At 37.3% G+C, this 27,439-nt stretch overlaps 1 protein-coding gene across 1 annotated transcript in view; it reads right to left on the bottom strand.

The window, feature by feature from the left end:
• Positions 1-27,439, bottom strand: part of LOC150106702 (C-Jun-amino-terminal kinase-interacting protein 4-like) — a 713,212-nt gene that overhangs the window by 234,665 nt on the left and 451,108 nt on the right. Inside the window, 1 exon segment of the mRNA XM_090393457.1 lies at positions 13,993-14,202. Coding sequence (XP_090249583.1) covers positions 13,993-14,202 — 210 coding nt within the window.

Below are 27,439 nucleotides of genomic sequence, written 5' to 3'. Positions count from 1 at the left end.
ACATAAAAATGTGCACAAATTCACATGGAGGGAAGAGGCAATGAAGAGGACACTGTTGACTGTGTTATTGTCAACAGTGTCCGCACGGTTAGCTAGTGGTTATGCGCTTCGAAACCATATGCCTGGGGTAGGAGTGTCCTAGGTTCGATTCCCGTCAACGATGCGAGGAGCTTAAGGATCTTCCTCAGCCATAGCCAAGTTAGCCGGTCTTGGGCGTGGACAGTAGGGTTTTTTTCCACCAGTTTATCTGGGGTTTTTCATCCTGCAAACAGGCAAACCGGTCCAGTGAACACACATGGATTAACATGTTAGGAATACTGACCCAGCCATAGGTCTGATTTGTTAGCTATGCCGGTCCCAGAGCCCGAATAAAATTTGGGGGGGACTGAGATGGTGCTGTACCTCCCCGTAAAGGGGACTCACGGCCATGTATCATCATACGATTATTATTATTATTATTGTTGATAGTGATATTTTCACCCCAGTGCAGGACACCAGAGTGTACAGAGGATTTGAAATTGGAAGTGATCACCAAACAGTCTTGAGTAGAATAAAATTGAATTTCATATTGAAAAGAAGAACATGTAAGAAAATTTTAGAGTGAATAAAAGTTGAGCAACTCTCAGATGTGAACTGTAGATTAAAATACACAAACATTATTGAAGAAAAAATGAAAGAGTTTGAGAAAGGAACCAAACCTTGGAGATTCTTAATACCACTTTCCTTTACGTTATGAAGGAAAGTGGTATTAAGCCTGATATCAAACTTGGAGATGTTAATCTCAGCTCTTTGCTTGCAGAGGATGTTATACTTCGAAATAAATCTGATAGGAGTCTGCAAGATTCTGTAACTAAATTGAATAATCGTGTAATAGATATTATTATTATTATTACCCCAAGACCTCATGGAGTCAAAGACTCATCTGGGAGGTCCTTTTATCACACACACATCTCATCATACCGTGTCTTAAACACACTAAACTCCCTTCAGACACCACACACTCTCAGGTAAGGCATTCCAATCATTCACAACTCTGCACGAAAAAAACCTGCCTCTCACTCCCCTACTCACACCCTCTTTATACAGTTTCCAGGGATGACCTCTGGTTCTCCCCTGATCTCCCACTATTATCTGTAGAACTTCTCCACCATTGATCTTATAACAATCCCTTACCAACTTGTAGGTCTCTATCATATCTCCCCCTGTTCCTCCTGTCCACCAGACTCTGCAAATTATATCTTCTCAATCTTTCCTCATACTCGACATTCCAGAGGTGAGAAACTACCTTAGTCAGTCGCCTTTGGACCTTTTTCAACATCTATTCATCCTTCTGAAAACCCGGTGACCAAATCTGAGCACAATAATCCATGTGTGGCCTAATCAAAGCCTTATACAACAGAACAAGAATCTTTCTACTTCTACACGTCAGTGTCCTCTGCATCATTCCCAGAAGTCTTTGTGTTGTCTTCACAATTTTGGCGATGTGTCCCCTAAATTTTAGATCCTTATCCACTATCACCCCCAGATCTCTTATTTCCTCTACCTCCAACAATATATTCTCACCAAGCATAAATTCTGCATCCCATCTTTGTTTTCCAAATTTTAAAACCTTACATTTTGCAACATTGAACTCACAGAAGGCCACAACATTGAAGATGTTGTGGCCTTCCGTGCTCAATCACTCAATTTATTAAAGTGTTCTTGTAAGGCCACAACATCTTCACTATTCTTTATGGTTCGTCCCAACTTTGCATCATCTGCAAACAACTGAATATCTCCATCCAAATCTTCGCCAATATCATTAATATACAAGTTAAACAGTAATGGCCCTAAAACAAACCCCTGAGCACTCCACTAGTGACTTTCCTTTTCCTGGATATCGCACCCACATACATAACTTGTTGATACCCATCAGATGGCCAGTCTCCAATCCAATGCACTAATCTAATATCCAACCCCATCTGCTCGTTTGACTGTCAACTTATCATGAGGTACTCTATCAAAATCCTTTGCGAAATCCAGTTATATTGCTGTGTATCCTTCTCCTCTGTCCAAGGAAGCAGTCACTTTATTGTAATAAGTAAGTAGATTACTAAAACATGACCTCCCTCTAGCAAATCCATGCTGTCCATCAAAGATTATACCATTGTTGTCATCCCAACTCTGGATCCTAGTTCTCACAAGCTTTTCCAACAACTTAACCACAACACCTGACACACAGATAGGCCTATAGTTTGATGCTTGAGTTTGATCACCTCCTTTATGAAGTGGCACAATCTTGCCCTCCTTCCACTCCTTAGGAACTTGACCAAGTGCAAGACTCATATTAAAAAATATGTCAAGGCAGGTGTCAACTCCCTGGCGCATTCCTTCAGAATATGCCGTGATATTATCAAGTCCCACAGCCTTATTTACATCTAGTTTACTCAACTCTCCAAACACCACTTGCTCACAGTCAGTCTCTCCTCCCCATCATCAACTACTCTCAATCTCTCCATGAAGTCACATTCACAAGATTGAAAGATCTTTATGAACTGCTCATTAAGTATCTCCACCACACATTCTGCAACAGCTGTCTTTATACTATTTTCTCCAATCAATGTCATCCTTCCATAATTATTCTTTCTTTTGCTGGCTACATATCGAAAGAACTCCCTAAGATTCTTTTTGGCTTCATTAGCTAACTGTTCATACTCTCACCAGTCTTTGTAGACCCCATGAAATTGGTTATTTCCACTTTTCTTATGCTGCCTCCACAATGCCCTTTTTCTCTGTATCGCATGCTTAATCTCTTTATTCATCCATTTCACACCTACCTTATTTAATCTTCTCACCCTTGGAATACATTTAGACATTGCATCTACTAGATAGTTTTTGAAAATCCCCCAAGCTGCATTGATCTCTTTTCCAGCTAACTCCTCATTCCACGCTACACCTGCAAGCTGTCTCCTGAGCTCTTCATAATCACCCCCCCCCCTTGTAGTTCCATATACACCCTTTTGTCATAGGGGCTCCTCGCACTGCTGGCAACCACCCAGGTAATCACCTCATGCTTACTCTCACCAACTGGTGGATGATTTGACACCTCATTTATAATTACATCCTCTGATGAGATGACCAAATCCAAGACCCTTAATCCTCGTGTGTCCTCTGTTACACACTGTCTGAGGTAGTTATCCCTCAAAAACTCAAGAAACTCATTTTCTTTATTTCCAGTTGCCATCTCATCATTCCAGTCTATATTGCCATAATTAAAATCACCCATAATGATCACCTTTTTCTTATTTGCTTGGCTAATTTGACTATACATTTCACTATCACCACCATCCACATCACCTGGTCTATAACAACATCGCACCAAGTATTTGTTTCCATTCACCTCCACCTCACACCATACTGCCTCAAAACCACTGGCACTATTTCTGTCTTGCATCTCTACTTTGTATGGACATAACTCTTTCTCTATCATCAATAGCACCCCCCCTCCCTTTTTACCCTTTCTATCCTTACGAAACACATCATATCCTTCCATCTCTATTCCTGTCAGGATGTCATCCTCTTCCAACCATGTCTCACTTATTCTGACAATCTTTGGGTGAACAGATGCAATTAGTGCAACCATTTCATCTGCCTTGTTTCTTATACTTCTAGCATTTTTATACAAACACAACAGCTCATTTCTGGATCTGCAGCTAGTTCCAGTGATACCACTCACTCAATGTGATCTCTCCATGCTCGACTGGGGCCATTTCCCTTTCTGCTTCTTCATTTTAGAACCCTTTTCAATTCCAAATGTTTCCTCTTGATCCCTGGTCATCCCATTCCTTTCCTGCCTACACACGTTCTCACTTCCTCTTGGAGCATCCACCTTTCTCACACTGTGTACCCCTGAGACTCCCCATTTCCCCCTGCTCCTCTTGCACACCCATTCTCTCATTTTCTATACTCATACCGCTCACTTCCCCATTCATATCCATCTTCAATCTCTCCTGCTCTTCCACATCACTCCCCCCTCTCGATTTGATTCATTCTCTCTATTCACTTCTCTACCTTCCAGCAGCAGTCTCTCCAAGCGACTCACACCATAACCACTCAAATGCAGTCCATTGCTCCCATACAGCTCACTTCGTCCCTCAAAATCATTCCAGACATTAACAAACTGTACTCCCATCTCCTCACACATTTCAGCCACCAGCATACCTGTCACACTATTCTCTTTTATCCTTCCAAGCAGCCTAATGGTATGAAGGTGGTATGAATATGGTATGAAGGTCAACAATAAAAAAGACAAAGACAGTGAAAATAGGCAGAAACATTGAAAATATCAACTGCATTGTGAATGGAGAACCTATAGAACAAGTAAAACATTTCAGCTACTTAATCACGATTTTTAGTGAAGATGGTAAATTAAATATGGAAATAGACAACAGAATCAACAAAGCTGGTATGGTAGGAAGTCAACAGAATAATTTCATATGTGGAATAATAGAGAAATTAGTCAAATCACCAAATTAGCTGTATACAAGACAGTGTTCAAACCACTTTTAACTTATGGATCTGAGAGCTGGGTCAGAAGTAAAACACTTTACCAAAGATTAGAGATCATAGATATGAAAGTCATGAGAAAGATTAGGGGGCCTGAACAGATGGCATCAATAGCAATATCAAATTAAAAACGAATATATTAGGAAAGAACTTGACATTGTCAGAATGCATTAGCAGAGCTAATCTCAGGTGGTATGGTCACTTAAACAGAATGGGAGAGTTAAAATTAGCAAAACAAGTGTTCTCTGCCAGGTTGGCAGGAAAAAAGATCCATAGGAAGACCGAGATATAGGCGGATTGATACGGTAAAAAGTGCCTTAGAAGATAGAAATATAAGATCTGATAGTGTTGGAGTCTTGACAGGTAACAGACTGATTTGGAGGAAACCGTAGATAGGAAGTTAGTAATGATGTAAATTTTTCATGTAGTACTATCATATCCTGTACACCCCTTGAGGGTACATGGCAGGAATTTGATGATGATGATTTCAATTATGGGAACATAGATTGGAAGGAGAGATAACACATGGGAGGAAGGAAATGGAATTTATGCAGTTACCAAGGGATAACTGCCTGAGACAGCATGTGATGGGATATACTAGGTGTTTGAGAGTGCTCAATTCAGTAATTGCATCTGAGAATTTGTCTATAATGAATATGACATGATGTCACCAAATGGTGAGAGTGATCATATGGTTTTGACCTGGGAGGTGGATAAATGTGTGAAAATTTCAGTAAAGATGGAGTATACATGGAATTACAGGGCTAGTAAGTATGACAAGCTTAGGAGATTGCTTGGATCCATGCAATGGCATGTAAAACTGCAAGGGCAGGAGTGTTTGAGGTAGGTAATGGCAGACTGCATACCTAGAGTCAGGAGAGTAAATCAAACGGGAGTCAAATGGATGAAACTCACCATTAAGCTGGAGCTGCAAAAAAAGAAACAATTGTGGAGGGAATTTAAAGAGAAAGGTGATCAGCAGGCACATGAACAGTACAGGGCACAGGCTAGAAGGGTAACTAGTGTGATAAGAAAGGCAAAAGCAGAGCATGAAAGGAAGTTAGTAATGCAGGTTAAAGATAATCCCAAACAGTTCTTTTGATATGCTGCAAGTAAAAGAAAGAATATATATGGTAGAATGATTTTAACAAATGCCGATGGTAGGGAGGTAACTGAATACTGAAAATATATATTGTTTCTGCAATATCACTGCCTGGATGATATACTCTTGCAAAGAATATATATCACCCAATTGATGATATTGCAGAAACGAGAGAGGCAAAGGCTTATATGGGAACTGAGGTAAATAAAATGGAGGTGCATAGCATATTGAAAAATTGATTGTATGGTATACCAGCTTGAGTTTTACGTGAAGTAGCAAGGGAATTGTCAGTGCCCTTGACCATATTGTTTAATCTAAGTCTCAGCTCTGGGTTAGTCCTGAGAGGGTGGAAAGAAGGGAAAATAGTTCCACTGTAGAAAGGAGACTCCAAGACGACTGATGTAGTAAATTATCAACTCATCAGCATATTAGAAGTTTTTGTCAAAGTAATGGAGAAGTTGGTCAAGAGCAAAATACAGGAATGGATAGATGGAAATGGGATACTGTATGGAGGGCAGCATGGTTTTGTGAGGGGTAGGTCATGCCTCAGTAACTTGCTCATATTTCATAATATAGTGACAGCTAAGTTGGATAAAGGTAATGGGTTTACAGTGATACCACTAGGCTTTGCTAAGGCCTTTGGCAGGAAGCCACATGGAATTCTAATCAGTAAACTTCAGCATATGGAGATGGATATAGGGTTGGTGGGATGCATAGGAGGGTGGTTGATGGAGAGATATCAGAGAAAGGCCGGCCTGTGACTAGTGGCATGTTGCAGAGTTCTGTTCCTGGATATGTTTAATTTGTACATTAATGATATAGAAAAGGATCTATGAGAAACTGTTCAGTTATTTGCCGATGGTAGGGAGGTAGGCTCTTTGATGCAAAGTTGGGCAGAGCAATAATTACTACAGATGATGTCAAAATTTTGCAGGATGATTTGGATAGATTGGCTGACTGGGCAAAGAAGAATGGATGTCAATTTAATGTAGCAAAGTGTAATGTTATGCATTTTTGAGGTGAAAAGATTACCCGCTATATACCACATTGGTGGAACTGAACTCCAGGAAATTGACGAACTGAACTCCAGAGACTTGGGAGTGTAATTGGATAGGGAGTTAAAATTTAGGAGGCACATAGCAAAAGTGGCTAAAGCAGTTCCTCAAATCACTTGCTTACTGAAGATACTTTGATGAGCAGAGAAAAGAAGGTTATTTTTCCATCTTTATCAAGCCTTGATAAGACCCCCAATCTTGACTACTGCACACAGATCCGGGTGCCAGGGTTTCTTAGTGATGAGCAGGAGGTGGAAAAGATCCAGAGGCGAGTGACCAAGATGGTAGCAGGTCTATGGAATGAACCTTACGAGAACAGGTTGAAGATTTGTGGGTAACAGAAACTGGTTGATAGGTGGAAAAGGTACATGATATGATATGATTTAAACATACAAATTACTGCGGTGTTTATACAAGATTAATTCAGAGGAAATTAATTAGAACAAGTCTGGTGGTGGGAGAACTAGGGGCTACTCATGGAAACTGAGTAAGATTGCAGATAACAAGGGTGTTAGAACTAGGTTTTTTGGCCAACAAAAGCACTCAAATAGCTACAAGAACAATTAAGAAATTACTGGATGGAAACCAGTGAACAGAGGAATTCATTTAGAATGTCCAATGTTGACACTCTTATTTAATATCTATAAACAGACAGCTTCTTACTTACATAAATTCAAACACATGAAAATTATATTGAAAAGGCTATAATTTCAAGTTATAAAATTTGGCTTAATGCACTGGCATTATTTGCACATCAGCCAACAGCAGTCTTCCACAAGACAAACAGCCTGTCATGCATATGTGCCTTAGTTTTTTTTTTTCTTTTTAATGTGGTTCTTACCCATGAAATATTTTCATAAATCTGTAGTATGTTCACATTGTGGGTAAGCTAGGATTTTTTTCTATTAATTATGTATTTTTTTGTATTTATTTTTTACATAGTCTAGAAACTCTGTACTTGAGACTAAACATGGAATCCTTCTGAGGATGACCTCAATACAGGGGTCGAAACGTCAAGTATAATTTTATTAATAATAAGTAAAATAATCATTTCAACGCATTTTAACTGTTTTGTGTCCCTAAATTCGGAAATATGAATGCTGATCACCGTGTAACCTTAAACGAAAGAGTCATCATAACCCATGGAGATGTGACCCACAAGCAGCAATTAATTAACGTGGTAACAACGTTACCATGTTAATTAACTGACTAGCCTTTTTGAAACGATGTAGAGACAGCAACTTAATACCCAACTGCATTAATACATTCGCTGCCAACTACGAGCATACTTGTAGTCGGTATATGAGCCACACAAGCCAGCTACGAGTATACTTGTATGACGCTTACCGCCGACAATGAGATTACCCGTACTGACCTTGAAGAAGTAAAAATGCTTGGCTTGTGGAGCTAGCAGCAAAACTGTGTATACTCATTGATGGTATATGCTCTGCACAAGCCAGCTACGAGTATACTCGTATGACGCTTACCACCGGCAACGAGATTACCGTACTGACCTTGAAGAAGTGAAATTGCTTGGCGTACGGGAACAAACTATGCCGAAGTAGCGTGGCAGCGAACGTGTTAAACTAAAGAAGAAGACGTTTACATCAGCTAAAGTGCTCCGTATCTATGTCCAGTTGGAAAAAGCAATGTTAAGGGAGCAGATCCACGAGGCACAAAAAAACTTAGCATCTACCCAAGCCACAGTTTTACAACTAAAATTAGAACTATCCAGCTAGGTTAATCCAGAAATCTGGGATATTTTAGACAGGATCACAGATGACTCAGCCAAGCCTATTACTCAAAAACAAGGAAAAATTAATCATGAAGTTTCAAGCACTACAACAACATGAAAGTACAAGACAATCAGGATGCCATAACGAAAGGAGCAGCCAATCACAAACCGACATCACAATCACCCAGAAACGAAGTTAGGAGTAACCAACCACTATCGGACCATGGACTGGTTATCAACCGAGATGAACTCTCACTGCTGGAGAAAGGTCTAAACTACATCACTGCACCAAGGTCAGTAAGCAAACTTGATATCATTTATCATATCGAGAGAGGTTTAAGATCCCTTCCCGCCAATCTAGCTGACAAAATATGTATGGAAATATCTTGTATACTAATTTCAAACAAAAAACTAAGCAGCAACCTAAACAAAATGGAAAAACTGGCCCTCAAATCCCTAAAAAATAACCAGGACATTATAATCACAAAAGCAGACAAAGGGAATGCCACTGTTGTTTTAGATCGAGGTCAGGCCAATAATTGTTGTAATGGTTGGTCAGTAACTTTAGCAAACCATGTAGATTGTAGTGCAGATTGTTTCTCTGTATATATATATGTGTATGATCCAGATGATGATGACCTTGATATGAAGGATGAAACGTCGAGTGTTCATTGTGGATTATATTAAACTAAAGTTTTGCTCTAACACGGTAATTGTCACCATAATTTTCCATAATGTACGTTCATACCATGTTTTGGTGTGATGTAACAACAGGTGCCTTTTCAGTCAATTCTATGACTGGAAAATCAAAGAATTGACTATTCTTCGAATATTCTGACTAGAGTATTCACGTCATGATCAGAAAGGCCACATTTACCATAGTTATTAAATTTAATGTGCTGTTTACGTTCCTTTTTTTTTGGATAGGAATTGTGCCTCCTGTTTCACTTATATGGGGTAAATTACAGGTGTAATGAATACAGTATACTCCAGGGTGGGCCAGCAGAAGAAGTGGATTCTTGGATGAGTTGAATAAGTTCTTTAATTTTGCAGACGGTTTAAAGGTGGCATTAAGGTTGTATTTCTGTGCTATTCTGTTTATTTTATCTGATATCCCTTTGATTATTATTATCTGAGACCTTCAGGGAGTCAAGGACTCATCGAGGGAGGCTGTAAATTACCCCACCCAGCTATCATACCTTCTCTTAAATTCATTTACACTAGAAGCACTCACTACCCCTAAGGGCAAATTATTCCACTCACTAACTGCTCTCTGGAAGAAAAACCTAGCTCTTACCCCTTTCTTGCCTGGGAACAACCTTAACTTCCGTGGATGCCCCAGCATTTTCTCTTTGCCTTCCATATAATGAAAAATTTCATCATTTGAAATGTTATAACATCCATTCAAAAGTTTATAGACCTCTATCATATCATCCCTCTTTCTCCTGTTAACCAGAGTCTGCAATCCACATACTTGCAATCTGTCCTCATAATCTAAATCCCATAATCCTGATATAATCTTTGTAACTCTTCTTTGCACTCTTTCCACGCTTCTTTATCAGCCTGGAACCCGGGAGACCAAATCTGCACACAGAAATCCAGGTGAGGTCTTATCAAAGTCTTATAAAGAGGTAAAATTACTTCCTTATCCTTACATGTCAAGGTTCGCTTCAACACAGCAATTATCCTCTGAATTGTATTTGCAACTTTTGCTATGTGACCTTTGAACTTTAAATTCTTATCCACCAATACACCAAGATCCCTTGCCTCTTCAGTTTCTTGTAGCATAACCCTGCTAATATAATATGCTGCTAGAACTCTAATCATGCCAAAGTGCATAACTTTACACTTACTAACATTAAACTGACAGCTATTTTTGTTTGCCCAGATTTCCAGTCTATTCAAATCATTTTGTAATTGCTGAATATCAGTAGTATCCCTGATTGCCATGCCTATCTTCGCATCATCAGCAAACAATTGCAAATCTGATGATAGACCCTGCTTGATGTCATTAATGTACAGATTGAACAATAATGGCCCAAGGACTGGACTCTGAGGTAAACCACCGGTTACCTTAAATCTGGCAGATTCACACCCACTGTATACCACTTTTTGATACGTCTGTCAACCATCCCCTGATCCAAGTCAATAGATTATATTCCAATCCCATATTCTCCAGTTTACACAACAGCCTATCATGTGGTATCCTATCAAATGCCTTAGAAAAATCCAACATTACCATATATTCATTATCCATTCCCTTTATCCAACTCGGCCGTAACATTGTTATAAAATTGAGCAAATTACTAGAACATGACCTTCCTTTAGTAAACCCATGCTGTTCCCTGTAGAGTATAAAATGCTTGTCTACCCATTTCTGTATGCGAGTTCTGACCAACTTCTGTAAAATCTTCACTACTACACAAGAGTTACTAATAGGTCATAGTTACACACATCTGTTTTTGCACCACCCTTGTGCAATGGACTATCATACATTCCTTCCATTCCTGAGCTGAGACTCAAGTTATACAAATGTGTGAAAGGGCTAGCCAATTCAGTTGAACATTCCTTTAGCAAATGGGCTGATATTCCATCTGTCACTATTGACAAATTCTTATCCAGGTTATGCAAGAGTTCTTCAACCTCATTTTCATGAACCTCTAACTCTTCATCCAAAGTAGCAGTAGCACTGTGCACCATGCTACATACACCTGGTTGATATATCTTAGCAAAGTGAGCACTGATTACCTGAACAATCTCCTTAGCTTCCGACACTCGTGTATCTTCTGCATGGAATGGTTACAGTTTTATTGTAATTTAGTTTATTTTTTGTTGGAAGTTTTTCACTTGGTTATAGTCCGACCACAAAAGCAAGAGCTATCGTTGGCAGACTGCCAAGGAGAGTCAATTCATGTTGAAGGGGAGAAAGAAATAAGGCAATGTACGAATTGGTCACCAACATGTGAAATCACATGCTTTATACGTAAAATTTTCCAATTGTTATACAAGCAAAATAGTTACACTTTAAAAACTACAATGATCATAAATGAGAAGTTAATTTTCTGATGTGTGATAATAAACAACTCATCCCACAATACGGATTCATTATCCTATTATCGGAATGGATTCTCCTTCTTTGACATGCACAGATGTGTTGAAGGGTCTTGTATCTGTGGGCGTACTATACTAAGGCAAGTGATGTGAAGTCATACCACCTTTACCATGAGTTGTCCCAGTCCTGAAGATACTTTGGGTGCAAACTTTGTTTACTTATACTTGGATAAAGGATTAAATAAACCAACTATATAATTTCTTGGCATCTTTAATTTCTAGTTTATTTTTGTTTTTAAGTGTGAAGAATTTTGTTGATAGTATTTTGGCTGTAGCCATTTTTCAGGAAGGTATTGTTGATAACTTTTAATTCATCTTTAATTGCTTGTTCACTGGAGCAGATCTTCAAATGTGTTGGGTGGTGGCAGGAGTTTATGCGTATTTATTGGTCAGTATGTGTAGACTTCCAGTAGAAGGACGAAGAACTTGGATGTGGTTACAGCCCATGACAGAAGGATATAGAGGAGACTCACTACAAACAGCAATCCCACTTAAGTGGGACAAGCTGCAGAAGAAGAAGAGTAGAAGATGTGTAGGCTTCCGGTAAACAGTGAAGGAAAGACTGCCAGAAGGAAGACATGTGACAAGTGTATCTAGAAAAGAAAGTGTGTTCTGACTTTCAATTTCAATTCTGAATTGTATGCATTTGTGTTGTTTGTTTAGGTAGCTGAGGAAAGTATCTAATGTCTGGCAGCCATGACACCAGATAGCGAAAACATCGTCAATGTATCTAAGCCAGACTGGGTTTTAAAGTAAATGAATCTAGAGCACATTGCTCAAAAGCTTCCATAGAAAAATCTTTTTCTTCTTTATATTTTCTCATACTATTTAAACTATTATATTATTTTGCATTAATAATTATATATTGAAATTAATCTATATGTGCATCCTGTGAATAAAACTGACAGAAATAATCTGACACTTACAGTAGTACATGTTATTGTACTACTGTGTACACAAACTGTAAACACACAAGCAATAGGTGTGATTAATGTGTGAGGATGGGTTAATTCCAACTTATGTAAAATTCTTGTTGCACAAAGGTTTGCAGAATGTAATCTTTTACATTTAAAATCTTTTAAATGTAAAAGAAATGGAAGAAATATATAAAATGAGCATGTAAACTGAACCACATCTAATACCCTATTGTTTGCAGATAACTAAATAATTACAGTAAGAAATGTACACGAGCTCCCAAAATCAATATTTCCTTAAACACAATCACCAAAAAACTTGGAATGGAAATAACATCAGTCAAAATAAAATTCATGGCTTTTAAAGAACTATCAAATTTCTTAAAGATATCAATAATATTTTTGAAGCAAATTCAAAACTATACAAAAATAAGAGTTCATAAAATTCAAGCAAGAACTAGGCACCATAAAGAGAAATAAAGAGACAGAGAAATGAAAATTCCTACACAGAAATATTCTAGGGCAGAAAAAGAAGTGCAGAAACATGCATATAATTGAATTTTAACTTAGTAACAGATAAAAAAAATCTAGGAAAAACATGGATGGAATAAACTGAAAGATTGGACAATTTAAGACTATTTTCAAGAAAAAAAGATACTGCGATGCCACCTGACTGCAGGAAGAAGTCAAGGTTGATGAAGGAAAAGATAGAATGAGATCAGAGTAGGATGTCATGCCTAAAATCCTTGGGAAGCTGATGAAATTCCTTGGACAAGCAACTTGGTTTACTATGACACACAGAAAAACTATTAACATCTGCCTAGAGGAAATTCAACATCAGCATCAAAGTGTTATGCCTTACGTTCTGTGACAGTGCTTTTGTGTTACAAAGAGTCTAGTCTGAATCCAGCAACACATTAGCAATATATATATTAGATAATTATTTTTATATAAATACATGATATATATTAGATAATTTATTTTGTTTTTATCTGGCAATGGTCAAAGTCCTTGCCATCATTTCCACAACAAGTATGCCTGAATTAATTTACCCAGAATTTGGGAGAGAGTTATTCTAAGATTATGTTCTGTCCTATAGCTCTAGGCTGCCTGTATATTCAGCCAAGAGTACTTGCTAGGCAATTATTTTTCTTTTTTCAGTTACAATTTTAAATTGTTTCTACTAATGCTTAAGTGTTGTGCCTTATGTTCTATGACAGTGCTTTTGTGTTACATAGAGTCTGATCTGAATCCAGCAACATATTAGCAATATAATAAATTAGATAATTTATTTTGTTTTTATATGGCAGTAGTCCAAGTCTTCACCATCATTCCCACAGTGCAGTGTATTGGTCTACAATTCTCACAATGTGTTCCCCCACCACACACACACAAAATAGCTCCTTGCCCACCATCATACCCAAGTTCTGTCCTTTATCAACTCTGCCTCATTTAAAATATCATAATATATCCTGCACACTTCAAAAACAACCATAATGAGGACATGAATGCAGTTACTCTTATTTATACCTTTCTCTGAAGGTTCTGGAGATGGTGCACCACTTGTATGTCCAGTTGAGCAGCTAACAAATGTAATATTGCCAATTCTGCCAGGCATGTTTCCATCTTCATCTTCTTCATTACTGCTACTGTTTTCTATAGATTTTGTACTTTGGTTTTCTGCATCTACTCCAAGTTTATGAAAATCTTCATCCACAGGATAATCATTTTCTGTTGCACCTATTAACAAAAGTAATACAATGATGATTAAGTAGTTTACCAGAGTAAAGTTAGTAGTTTAATGATCATAAACAGCAAATCAATAAAAAGATTCCAAGTTATGTACCCCAGGTATAAATTAACTATTCAGAAAAATTCATATTAGTTAATTAAAAATGATATAATGTGTGGAATACAAAATGATAACACTAATATTTAATGTTTCATAATTAGAAACTTATTAATTATACTTAGTAGCAGAATAATAAGAAAAGCTTATTATTCTTATTATAAGCAGAGCAAAGCTGGCCTGGTTGGCCAAGTGGTTAGCATATCTGCTCTCCAGCTAAAAGGCTGCGGGTTCAAATCCTGCCATGGGGATGGATGTTTGTGATTGTCTGTGAAAATACTAGTGGTGGTGGACAGTAGATGGCATTGGTGTAGTTGGCAGTTTGAGTGGAGGAGACAGAAAGTTGTAGAGTAGGTGCCCTCTGTCAATGAATCTTTGACTTCCTGGAGGTGTCACATAATAATAATAATAGTAATATGGAGTGCCCAACCTTGTAGGGAACTTCATATTCCTAAATCCGACCTATTAGTAAAGTGGTTAGGATATCCATTCTCCAGCCAAGAGGCTGTTGGCTGGAGAACGGCTACATGAACCACAAGTTCTGATATACTATTGAAATTGCTTAGTAATGGTATTTTCTTTTAGACTTCTATGATTGAATCTAGTTAGGCACCACAAAGTGTAGCCTAACTAGACTCAATCATAGAAGTCTAAAATTAACGTTCAGGGTAGCATAATCAAAAAATATAGGCAGAGGTAAATTCTCTGCCTATACCTTCAAGTTGTTTGGACTATTAGTAGTTCCAGATCTATCCCTCAGGCCACATAAATAATCTTAATGGAGGAAACCTCCAGCCCTGCTTGTACAGGAGTGAAAGAATATAGGCAGGGTCGTAGGTGTGATATCCACCTCTCAAAGGAAAGAGCATGCACCCTATGGTACAAAGAACCACAAGGTGGCAGACTTCATGCTGGCTTAAAGTGACCAAACTCTATATCTGGGCTACTGAGCAAACTCCTAGAGTACTTTTTTTCCCCCATGGATACTTTGCTGGTTCAGGCAGTATTGCTAAGTAGTCCCTCTAAGGAAAGGCCTAACATCACAAAGTTTCAATATGTATATGGTCAAGTTTTTGAAGTTATATCATGAAAACACATACATAGCATTTATCTCTTTTTTTTTTTTTTGCAGAGGTATCTTAATGTTGTACTTTGGAAAGCTTCCAAGTCAGCTACGGAATAATCCTGCTGCTTATTTTGCCAGGTGCACCTGGAAGCAGTCTAGTAGTATGTGGTGGCACTGCTGAGGCCATAATTTGTAGAAGAGATAGATGAAATTCTCATATCTATCACTTAGCAAAGAATCCATGACTTTACAATTCCATACCCTTCCCACTTTCAACGTCCTTAAACACCCATGAAAAGTTAGGTAAAAAAATAGGCAAAGCTGTCAAACCTTCTGGAACCACACCATAAATATATGTACTCTTTTACGTATATAGTCAAGTCTTACACCAAATATACAGTCCAGTTTCATATGTAATCTATTAAACTACATCTACTTTTCCTAACAGAAACTCATTCATCTTCTTTAAATTCTATTCATCTGACTCTTTATCTCAAAAGTTGGAATTTATGCACATGTTTGCTCTAATATCTTTTGGATGCTCTCCATTATCAGAATATGTCCAACTGGGAAGCAAATCTTCTTTATAGATCTGCTTTAGCTAATAATCTGTTCACCTCTTTCTATCAAATTAATTTGTTGCTCTATAAGCTATCTTAATACACCAACCATTCTGAACTTTGATTCCTTTCTTCAGATAGTTCATTTTCAATCCAATTTCTAAACAAATGTAATCTTCTTCTGAGATTTTAATGTTCATAATCAACCAGCTGACTTCTATTTTCATATTGTGCTGATACAGCTGGTAGAGAGCTGAGGAATTTGCTATAATCTAAAGGATTTCTTCCTTACCAATGATCCCAATGAGTATGTTATTATTCTTTCTCCTCTGGGCAATTCAGATAACGCCCAATGTTGATTTCTTCTCCTGTGAAGGAACACTCGCACAACTACAACTGTTCTTGTGGTGTGTAACATTTTAAGAATGCCAAGTGGGATGATTTCTGTGTTTCATTTTCTTGGTTGGATTATTGCTTGATCTAAATATATGTACTTCATGCATCACTGAAAACATTCTTATAGATATGGAAACATTTATTCTTTATTCTGCTTGAAATTTTCATCTTTTATAAACCCTTGATGCTCAAAGTAGTCTGCTGCCAAGGGTGTTGAAGAGAAGAATCAAACATGCTGTGATGTATTTTTTTTCCTGCTTATAACTGAAGCTTGAAGTAATTATAAACACATCATCACACATCCAAACTGATTTTAAAAAGATCAAAAGCATGAAACTTTCATTGGTAATCATGATACAATTATCAGAAAGGGTACAGAAAGTGCTAACCAAACTTACTTTTCCATGTCCACTTTGAATTTTCACCAGAAAGAGATTAGAGGAATTTTATCTGGTATGGATAGCCAAATGTTATCTGGTCCTAATAGGATTTTTCTGATTATTTTGAATACTTGGTGATCCAGAGTTGGCTCTTGTTCTGTATAGTCTTTTTAAAATCTCCTCATTCCATTGGTTGCAGCTTTGAAATTAGCCCATTTATCCTAACTAAAAATTATTATTGAATTATCATGATATTGTTTTCACTTCAATTTCTTTTTAGAATAATGGAAAATTCTATTTGTGGTGTGTGACATTTTAAGAATGCCAAGGGGGATGATTTCTGTGTTTCATTTTCTTGGTTGGATTATTGCTTGATCTAAATTTAACACTACCTCAGCAAGAACTCAAAGATGATCAAGAATCATCACCATTATTATTTGACACCTTCAGGGAGTCCAAAGAGTCATCGAGGGAGGGAATCTACTCTACAACTCTCCGTCTCCACCACTCAAACCTCATCCACCAACCACATCATCTACAATGCCATCTACTATCCACCATTAGTATTTTCACAGACAATCACAAACATCCATGCCTACGGCAGGATTTGAACTCGCAGCCTTTAATAATCTGTTTAATTATGACCCAAAAGATTTATATAATGTCAATGGAGAATTAATATAAAGATCAATGGAGAATCTTCTTGTTTATGACACTGATCTTGGGTAAATGCATGGAAAAGTTTGGAGAAACTCAAACAGACGTTTAAGATAAGTTATCTAATCAGGCATGACACAAAAGTCTGAACTCTCGTCATATGATCTCTTCTGACTTCTGCAACTGGGCTGCTAGCTTTCTCTCTAGCCTCATGTTTATATGTAATGGTCAATAGATCTTCATTTAAAGCTTTGCAATTAAAGATAAGGTACTATAGAGTTTGTTTTTCACCTAATCTCTTTTTTTAGTATACGAATTTCTCCAGTTGAATGTAATCTAATCCAGTCTTACTGATGACACAGTACACTACATGCTTCTTTCTCATTTGACAAGCTGTATTAAAAACCAACAAAACCTTTAGAATATACAACAATATATATACAGCAATCCCTCGATTAATGCGCCCCCGATTAGTGCATCATTTTTTTTCAATACCCAAATTCGATTAGTGAGCCTCTAAAATTCGAATTAGTGCACTATATATAAATCTTAAAAATAAATGTCACAGATTTTAAAAATTTTCGATCTATACATTTTTTATGGCTAACTATTTTAAAAATTAACTCACCAGGATGAAATAATTTAGTTACCGATTTGAAACATTTTACAGAGTTATTTTTTTAATGGCATACTACACTATTTCCATGTACGGTATGTTCCAAATTTACCACCAAAATTTATGTCTGCTGCTTTACATAGCATTTTGATGATCATATCTCATGCTTTTCTGTACTTTTTTATTTTAAATTATTTTCCTAACCTTTAATCATGAGTAAAAGAATTAGTGAGCATAAAACAGATGTGTGAAAATGATTTGAAAAGTAATCTGATTGGAAGAAAAACTTGAAATAATAAAGAAAAATGAACAAGGCGAGTCCAGAGCAAAGATAGGACAAGAACACAAAAATGGGTGAATCAACTGCTGAATACAAAGCGAAAGGTACGGCTGCTTGCAGTTCATCATGCATACACTGAAAAATCAAAGTATTATAATGATTGAATTAGAGAGACTTCTTTTTAAATGGATTGAAGATTGTAACCAAAAATGGATCCCACTATACACTGGCCTTATTAAATCAAAAGCATTGTCTCTTTGTAACCTGGAAAGAAAGGGCTATCAATGATGGAAAAGGAGAAGAAGAATTCCACGTTAGCGCTGGATGATTTGAGCATTTCAAAAAGAGAAACAGTCTACATAATGTTCTAATCACAGTCGAAGCTGCAAGTGCAGATAAGGAGATATCCAGAGATTTTGAAGAAAATTGTGTAAGAAGCAGACAATTGTGATCAACAAATATTTAATGTCGATGAAACCAGCCTTTTTTTTTGGAAGAGAATGCCTTCCAAGACTTTTCTAGCGAAATCAGAGAAATCTCAGCCTGGTTATAAAGTCACAAAGTCGAATGAAATTATACTGCTATATATGCAGCAATCTGCAAGCCATTTGGAAGCACATTCTTCCACATTGTGCAATTGATTTTAGAGAATTTTCAAATTAACCTAAGTTAATTAAATCTCATTCTGAGAAGTTCAGTGATTCCAACCTACCTGCTAAATTTCGATGCACAGCGGGAAAATCCTGAAGAATATGAAGAAAATTTAATCACTGACAAGCCCTAAGAGGTTTCACAGAAACAATTTGAAAATAGTTTTCGTACAATCAAAGTTTTTAAGCAGCAATGCTTAGAGACTGACCCCGGTGAAGAGAGAACCAGTAAAATTTGCAGAAGAGGCAATAGGGCCTTACTGTCAGTTGTACGATAAAAAGAAACAGAATGCCCGCCAAACCACGTTAGCACAATTCTTTGTTAAGAAGCAGAATAATAAATTTATATTCTGAATATGTTTTATTGTCTTTCAGCTTCATGGTTTTCCTTTAACTAGGCCCAGAGACATACCCTAATCTTTTATAAAAAAAATTACAGGTCAAAAAATAAATCTGAGGAACGAATTATACATTTTCACATAGGTTATTATATTCGATTACTGAGTGTTCGATTAATGCACCCATTTTAAAGAACGCATTAATGTGTGTGTGTGTATATATATATATATATATATATATATATATATATATATATATATATATGTATGATGATTTGTTGTATTAACTCGGAATTGGGATATGTTCATATTTATATACTGACTGAGATCCGAGAATTAGGTGTTGGAAGTTTATTTTTCACTTGATTAGAGTATAATAAATTTAGTTTAATCCTTTATCCAAGTGTGAGCAAACAAAGTTTGTGCCTGAAAGTATCTTCAGGAGTGGGGTAAGGTGGTACAACACCAGGGCACTCCTTGCAAAGGTGGAGCAAGCTATCAAACTAACACAGTTTGTGCCTGAAAGTATCTTCAGGAGTGGGGTAAGGTGGTACAACACCAGGACACTCCTTGCAAAGGTGGAGCAAGCTACCAACACTCCTATCTCAGTATCTCCCATAATGCAAAACACATCTCCTTGCGGATATGTCTAATGTTATGCATTAAGGGAAGGGCCACAACCGAGACTAGTTTCGACCTTATGAATAAGTAAAGCCGTCTCTAAAAATTCGGACGATCCCTAGGCCACTCAATCGTGGGCGAAAGACCGTCCATCTCAGCGTTGGCTCCACTCAGTGATGGCCTTCCACCCACATGCCACCACCGAGCAGAACCGCTCAAATTCCAAAGAAAAGCATTCACCGACAAAACCCCTCAGCGGGCCGTGCCTGAGAACACTTTCCCCGGAGACTCAAATTGCTCCCTTAAGGCAAAAACCTTAAGAGAGCAAACTCGTAATAGCCCCCACTAGTTTCGACCTTTATTGAGGTCTCTTCAGCGGGAGCCAGGCCCAAGTGGAGATACCAGGCAGAAGCATTAGCAGGTCATCTCTACCTATAGGAGTTGCCAAATGGTGTGCCACCCTTTTTTAATAAATTACTCTGGATTTAGAGAAAGATGTTGGAAGTTTATTTTTCACTTGGTTAGAGTATAATAAATTTAGTTTAATCCTTTATCCAAGTGTTAGCAAACAAAGTTTGCGCCTGAAAGTATCTTCAGGACTGGGGTAAGGTGGTACAAAACCAGGGCACTCCTCGCAAAGGTGGAGCAAGCTACCAACTCTCCTATCTCAGTATCTCCCATAATGCAAAACATCTCCTTGTGGATATGTCTAATGTTATGCATTAAGGGAAGGGCCACAACCCAGACACTAGTTTTGACCTTTATTGAGGTCTCTTCAGTGGGAGCCAGGCCCAAGTGGAGATACCCTTCCCTATTAAAATTGTGTGCCACCCTTTTTATTAAAAAAGGGTGGCACACCATTTGGCAACTCCTATAGGTAGAGATGACCTGCTAATGCTTCTGCCTGGTATCTCCACTTGGGCCTGGCTCCACTTGGGCCACCCTTTTTATTAAAAAAGGGTGGCACACCATTTGGCAACTCCTATAGGTAGAGATGACCTGCTAATGCTTCTGCCTGGTATCTCCACTTGGGCCTGGCTCCCACTGAAGAGACCTCAATAAAGGTCGAAACTAGTCTGGGTTGTGGCCCTTCCCTTAATGCATAGCATTAGACATATCTGCAAGGAGATGTGTTTTGCATTATGGGAGATACTGAGATAGGAGTGTTGGTATCTTGCTCCACCTTTGCGAGGAGTGCCCTGGTGTTGTACCACCTTACCCCAGTCCTGAACATACTTTCAGGCGCAAACTTTGTTTGCTAACACTTGGATAAAGGATTAAGCTAAATTTATTATATCCGAGAATTAGAACAAACAATTAAATTAAAGCAAATAAAAACACTATAAAGAAGCATTGAGTCACTATAAAACTATAAATTTGACTATAAAACACAGTTAACATTGAACTGGAGCTACAGTCCATGTTAAAGTTCTACTGTTAGACATCTGCGCACATGTGTGGCTTCACGACTGTGCCAATATCTGACAGCAGAGCTGAATGAGTCGGTAAATTGTAGCTGAGGTTACTGTTTATACGAAGAGGGTTCATGACAATTTCTCTAGACTTGATTATGCAGCGTTCTACCTCGTCGTGGCATATATGAAGGTTTGAAGTTGTTGTCCAGTTTATCTCATGTTGGCAGTCTTCATTATTTGTGTTTACTGAAAACAGGACATAACTTGAGAGGGCACTAGCTCTGGTTCTTTTGTAAGCAATGTCTCTTCGGTCTTCTTTGAGACGTAGCAGGATGGATTTTTCCGTTTGGCCATAGTATGGTTTTCGGAAGTAACATGTGATTTTGTACACAGCTGGGAATTGTAGATGGTTGTGAGCTTGTGTGTATTTGCTTAAACTTGATCATATTTGGGAAGAGTAGAGAAGCACGTTTTTATGTTAAACTTTCCCAAAATTCTTCGTAGTTTCTTGGAGAGCGTGCTGATGTATGGCAAGGAGATATAACCTTTGGGGTTGTCTTGTGTTTCTACGTTGTTTTGTTGATGGTGGTATAGTGACTCAATGCTTCTTTATAGTGTTTTTATTTACTTTCTATGTTCTCTCATGCCTGAAGAAGTCGGCCACTCCGATGAAACAGGTTGCGTATTTAATAAATTTAATTGTTTGTTCTAATTCTCGGATCTCATTCAGTATATAAATATGAACATATCCCAATTCTGAGTTAATACAACAAATCATCATCATATCCCTTCTGACGAGGGTAATTTCCAACTTATGAAGGCTTATCAGAAGACACTCAGAAGTATTGGGCTTGCTATCAACAGACTTATCTTCCTGAAACGTTGCAAGTTCTCTTCAATTATTCCGAAATTCCTACAATTTAGGGAAGTCATTACTACAGAAAGAGCACCCCGAATCTACACAAAAGCACAAGTAGAGCTTTTAGTGGAGAGGATCTGCGATACCAAATGCAATTTAGCTTTTCTCTTTACAGAAAAATCATATTTAGAAAACCAATTAGCGGCTTCATTAGACCACGTGTCATGGAATTACGTTAAAGAAACAATTACACGGCATGCATTAAGATCTCAAAACTCAAATAAATATAAGCTCATCAGAAAGTTCAATTCTCTCAAGTCAAGACAAGAAGCCAACTCTTAATAATCTTCATGAAAGACAAAAAATTGGCGATAAACAAATCGTCGTACGTTCTAAATCATAATGAAGAACAAATTCTCAGAAAAGGTCTCAATTTTGTCCTTGCACCTAAAAGCATTCCCAAAGAACTATTTCTAACTAAGAATGAGAAAGCCGCATCACTAATTCCTACCACGGATGCGAGTTTACTTCACATGGAAGCAATATTTGCGATCAATAATGCAAAACCTCCATGTAATAATATCTCCCCCTGGTGAAGGCTTGCAATCAAAAATCTAAAGAAAAATTATTTTATTCTACAAGCCGATAAGTGCAATGCAACTGTAGTTCTAAATAAAACAGACTACCATGAAAAAATCCATGATAAAACTTACTAAGACATCTGACTCCATAAAAATCTCCATCTTTAGAAAACCTATGCACACAGACAGATACCTAATGTGTCCTCACATCACTATCCGGCACAGAAGATGGGTATCATCTCAACTCTAGCGCATCATGCTAGATCTGTACTGTCAGAGGAAGAAGAACTAAAAAATGAACTACAACATCTTAAGAGAACCTTCAAAAACAATCAATAAACAACTACACTGCCATCAATGAAACAATGTAGAAACACAAGATGATCCCAAAGGTTATATCTCCTTGCAATACATCAGCACGCTCTCCAAGAAACTAAGAAGAATTTTGGGAAAGTTTAACATAAAAAGTTTATGTTAAATCAAGTTTGTGGATCAAGTTTAAGCAAATACAAACAAGCTCACAACCATCTACAATTCCCAGGTGTGTACAAAATCACATGTGACTGCCGAAAACCATACTATGGCCAAACGGAAAAATCAATCCTGCTACGTCTCGAAGAACACCGAAGAGATATTGCTTACAAAAGAATCAGAGCTAGTGCCCTCTCAAGCAATGTCCTGTTTTCAGTAAACACAAATAATGAAGACCGCCAACATGAGATAAACTGAACAACAACTTCAAACCTTCACTTTTGCCACGACGAGGTAGAACGCCGCATAGTCGAGTCTAGAGAAATTGTCATAGACCCTCTTCATATAAACAGTAACCTGAGCTACAATTTACCGGACTCATTCAGCTCTGCTGTCAGATATTGGCGCACTCGTGAAGCCACACGCGCACAGGTATCTAACAATAGAACTTTAACACGGACTGTAGCTCCAGTTCAAAGTTAACTGTGTTTTATAGTCGAATTTATAGTTTTACAGTGACTCAATGCTTCTTTATAGTGTTGTTATTTGCTTTCTATGTTCTCTCATGCCTGAAGAAGTCGGCCACTCCAATGAAACATGTTGCATATTTAATAAATTTAATTGTTTGTTCTAATTCTCGGATCTCAGTCAGTATATAAATGTGAATATATATATATATATATAAAGGTGAAAAGATTGTTTTAGGTGGCACTAATGACCTGAGAAGTGAGAAGTATTACATTAGGGAGGATGTGATGGATTTATAGAAAGAAGCAAAAAAGAAGAGCAAAGGGATGAAGACTGTAAGACTCCTGTCAAACTATGATACAGCATAATGAAGACGTGTTGATAGCAAATTAATCAATCTGTAGGTTGTGCAGAAGAAATAATGTAGAGTTTTTGGAACTACAGTCTGAATTAGATGGATGGAAGGATTTATATTATATAATACTGATGGACTGCACTTAAATAGATTTTAAGTTAGGCATCTAGACAGTTTTGTACAATGTATGGAAGTGCAAAGTCAATAAAACAAAAGCAATTAAGGTGGATGCAGATAAGCATGTTTGTCTTGAGGCACCATGATGTGAGTGAGTGTTAAAACGACCAAAAAAAAAAAAAAAAAAAAAGAAGAATCTAGTCTCTCAAACAACAGTATTGAATGGGATAATCAGTTCGGGATCTAAGAGGTTGCTAGAGTTTCTATATGCTTATGCTAGATGTATCAAGGAGGATTTTTTGGCACTGGTTTTTAGTGCAACTTCACCAAACACATAACGTGGGATAATGTGCATAAAGGCATAATGTGGAAAACATGCATCAGCAAATCAGTACAATGATTGAAGGTCAAGTAATTATTATGGGAACTTCAACAAAAAGATATAGACTAGATGAAAAAAAGTTGCATAACAGGAAGGAAATGGAATTTATACACCTACTGAGAGATAATCACTTGAAGCAGCATGTGATGGAGGAGACTGGGGATATGAGAGTGTTGGCTCTGGTAATAGGATCAGAAGATTATTCCATACTAAGGTGGCCATGTTGTCTCTGATTGGGGAGAATGACTGTGTGGTCTTGAATTGAAAAGTAGCAAAATGTGGGATTTTCAGTCAAGAAGAGGTATATGTGGAGCTACAAGACAGGTGATAATGACAAACTTAAATGCAGCCTGAAGCAGTGTCATCCCATAAAAACCTCAGCAGTGCATGGGGGGGGGGGAGATAGTTTAGATATCAGACTATACACCCAAAGTCAGGAGAATTAATCAGGAGTCATATACTACTTCTTAAACCTTGAACTAAACCATCCAAACCACTCTATAGTTGGATTGCAGTAACCTCGCTTGCAGGGTATATAAGGAGAAAGGTGACTAGCAAGCTCACAATCAGTACAAGGGTTGGGCAAGAAAGTTGACCAGCATGGTAAGAAAGGCAAAAACAAATTATGATAAGAAATTAGCCAAGCAGGCCAAAGGAAATTCAAAAGAGTTCTTCCATTATATGGTAAGTAAGAGTAAGAATGGAAAGATAACTTTAACAAGTGCTAATCTGAGAGAAGCAAAAGTAAAAGCTGAGTTACTACTTTGCAAGGGTATATCATGAAGGAATACTGGTTTGGCAGATGCAACAGGGACATGTGAGAACATAGGTTGATGAATTAGAAGTACTTAAGATATTGCAGAATATCAATGAACACGGCTGTGGGATATCAGCTTGCATTGTACAAGAATGTGCATGAGAAATGACAAGGCTTGTAATTAGGCTGATTAATTTATGCTGGGACAAAGTCCCAAGGGAGTGGAAAGAGGGAAAATATTATTCAAGTTGGAAGGCTAATGGAATATTATCAGCACTGAGAAAGGATTAAAACTAATTTGAATGCTTCCAATATTTTTTATTTTTTGGAATTCTTTCTGCATGGAAGCTTCTGAGATGTCAAAGAGAATGGACCAAAGTTCAGGATCGAGTATAGCATAGAGCTTTGATTGTGACGAGCCAATGGTGGTGTTTGTCGTAGCGAGGTTGGAGCAAGATGAGTCAACCTGTTCTTGTAATAGTGCCAGACTAGCACATTTATATATACGGAGGGCTTTTTTTGATTGAAATTTGATTTTAAGTCTAACACAGTTAGGAATAACTCACGATTACCGACATCTTTTTAAAAAGGAAAACCAATTTAATTGCCTCGATAAGCATAGTTTTGATTTACCGTATATTTTTGCTTTGCATGGTATTTCTTCACCGTGAATGTAGAATCCGTGTGATGAGGCTTAAGTGCTGTAAAAAATTCATGTTGGAGGTTTAATGGAATATTATCACCACTGAGAAAGGATTAAAACTAATTTTAATGCTTCCAATATTTCATCTCAGTCACAGATACATCTTCAGGGATAGTAAATAATGTTTTGTAACACACACACAAATAAAATACAATGATAAGTAAAACAAGTGAGTGAAACTAAAGTCCTATCTAGGGTGCGCCATCCATGAGAGTTTGTAGATGGCCTAAGATGTAAAGAGGGATCTCTGATAACACAGTCCAACACAATTTTTGCTGACTTTTATATGAGACTTGTTTTTTTACTAATTTGGGGGCGCTGATTTCAAATATCAAACCCATTTTCCTCTATGGCATTTTCTTTTTGCTAATTTGTAAGTTTTTGATAGTTTTAAGGAGGCAGTACTATTTAGAGGATCAACAAAAATCGATTTTTTAATATTATTTTCTGAAAGTATGTACATTTAAAAATCTGTTCTTAACTTTTTATCAAGAAATTCGAAAAATTCCCGAAGATATAGCCTATTATTCAAAGCAGTGCGCAGATCAGAATCGGAGCGCTCACCGCTCTCGCTTGTTAGTAAATGAATAAATGCGTAAGAACCTGCAACAGCACGTACTGGCACTTTGAATGCGAGAGAGCCCGATAATTAGATACATAACTACTTAACAATATTCATTAAAAATTACAAGAATATTTATAAAAAAATAACAATTTTACTTACACATGAGTTTCAGGGAATAAATTTTTGTTTGTAGCAATTCCTGCTGTGTGTTCTGTTTTGGCAATCACTTTGAATACTCCAACAGTAGTCAGCCATCATGTGAGAATCCCATCTTCCTTGGTACCGATCTTCCATAGTTTTTAAGTCTTGATGAAATCTTTCGCCTTGTTCATCTCTTACAGCACCTAAATTCTCAGGAAATCTATCAAGATGACTGTATAGGAAATGAAGCTTTATGCTCATGTTGCAACCTAGGCGCTGGAAATTTTCAAGCATTGTTTCCACTAGATCTTTGTAATTGCACGCTTTTTTGTTTCCAAGAAAATTATTCGCAACTATCGTAAATGAAGTCCAGGCCTCTTTCTCAATTTCGTTCATAGAGTTAATGAAATTTGGGTCTCTCATTAAAGTTCTAATTTGCGGTCCATCAAATACAGCGGCTTTAATTTTTTCATAACTAAGTCGTGGAAATTTTTCACATATGTATTGGAAACAGTCACCTAGTAAATCTAAAGCTTTAACATACTGCTTCACTGTTATGGTCTGTATATTTTAATAACTTCAGAACCTTTTTAATGTCCTCATACGTTTCCTTTAAGTAGACTGAATAGCCAATAGGAATTGAGCCATATACATTCCCATTGTGTAGTAAAACACACTTGAGACTTCTGCTTGAACTGTTGATAAATAAACGCAACTCATTTGGATGATATTGTACAACACTCATTTCAG

The sequence above is a fragment of the Typopeltis vanoorti genome, chromosome 5 (genome assembly GCF_054136105.1).
Source record: "Typopeltis vanoorti isolate ZY-2024b chromosome 5, IOZ_Tvanoo_1.0, whole genome shotgun sequence".
NCBI lineage: Eukaryota > Metazoa > Arthropoda > Arachnida > Uropygi > Thelyphonidae > Typopeltis > Typopeltis vanoorti.
The sequence above is the reverse complement of the archived record's forward strand: the minus strand, read 5'-3'. Positions and strand labels throughout refer to the sequence as shown.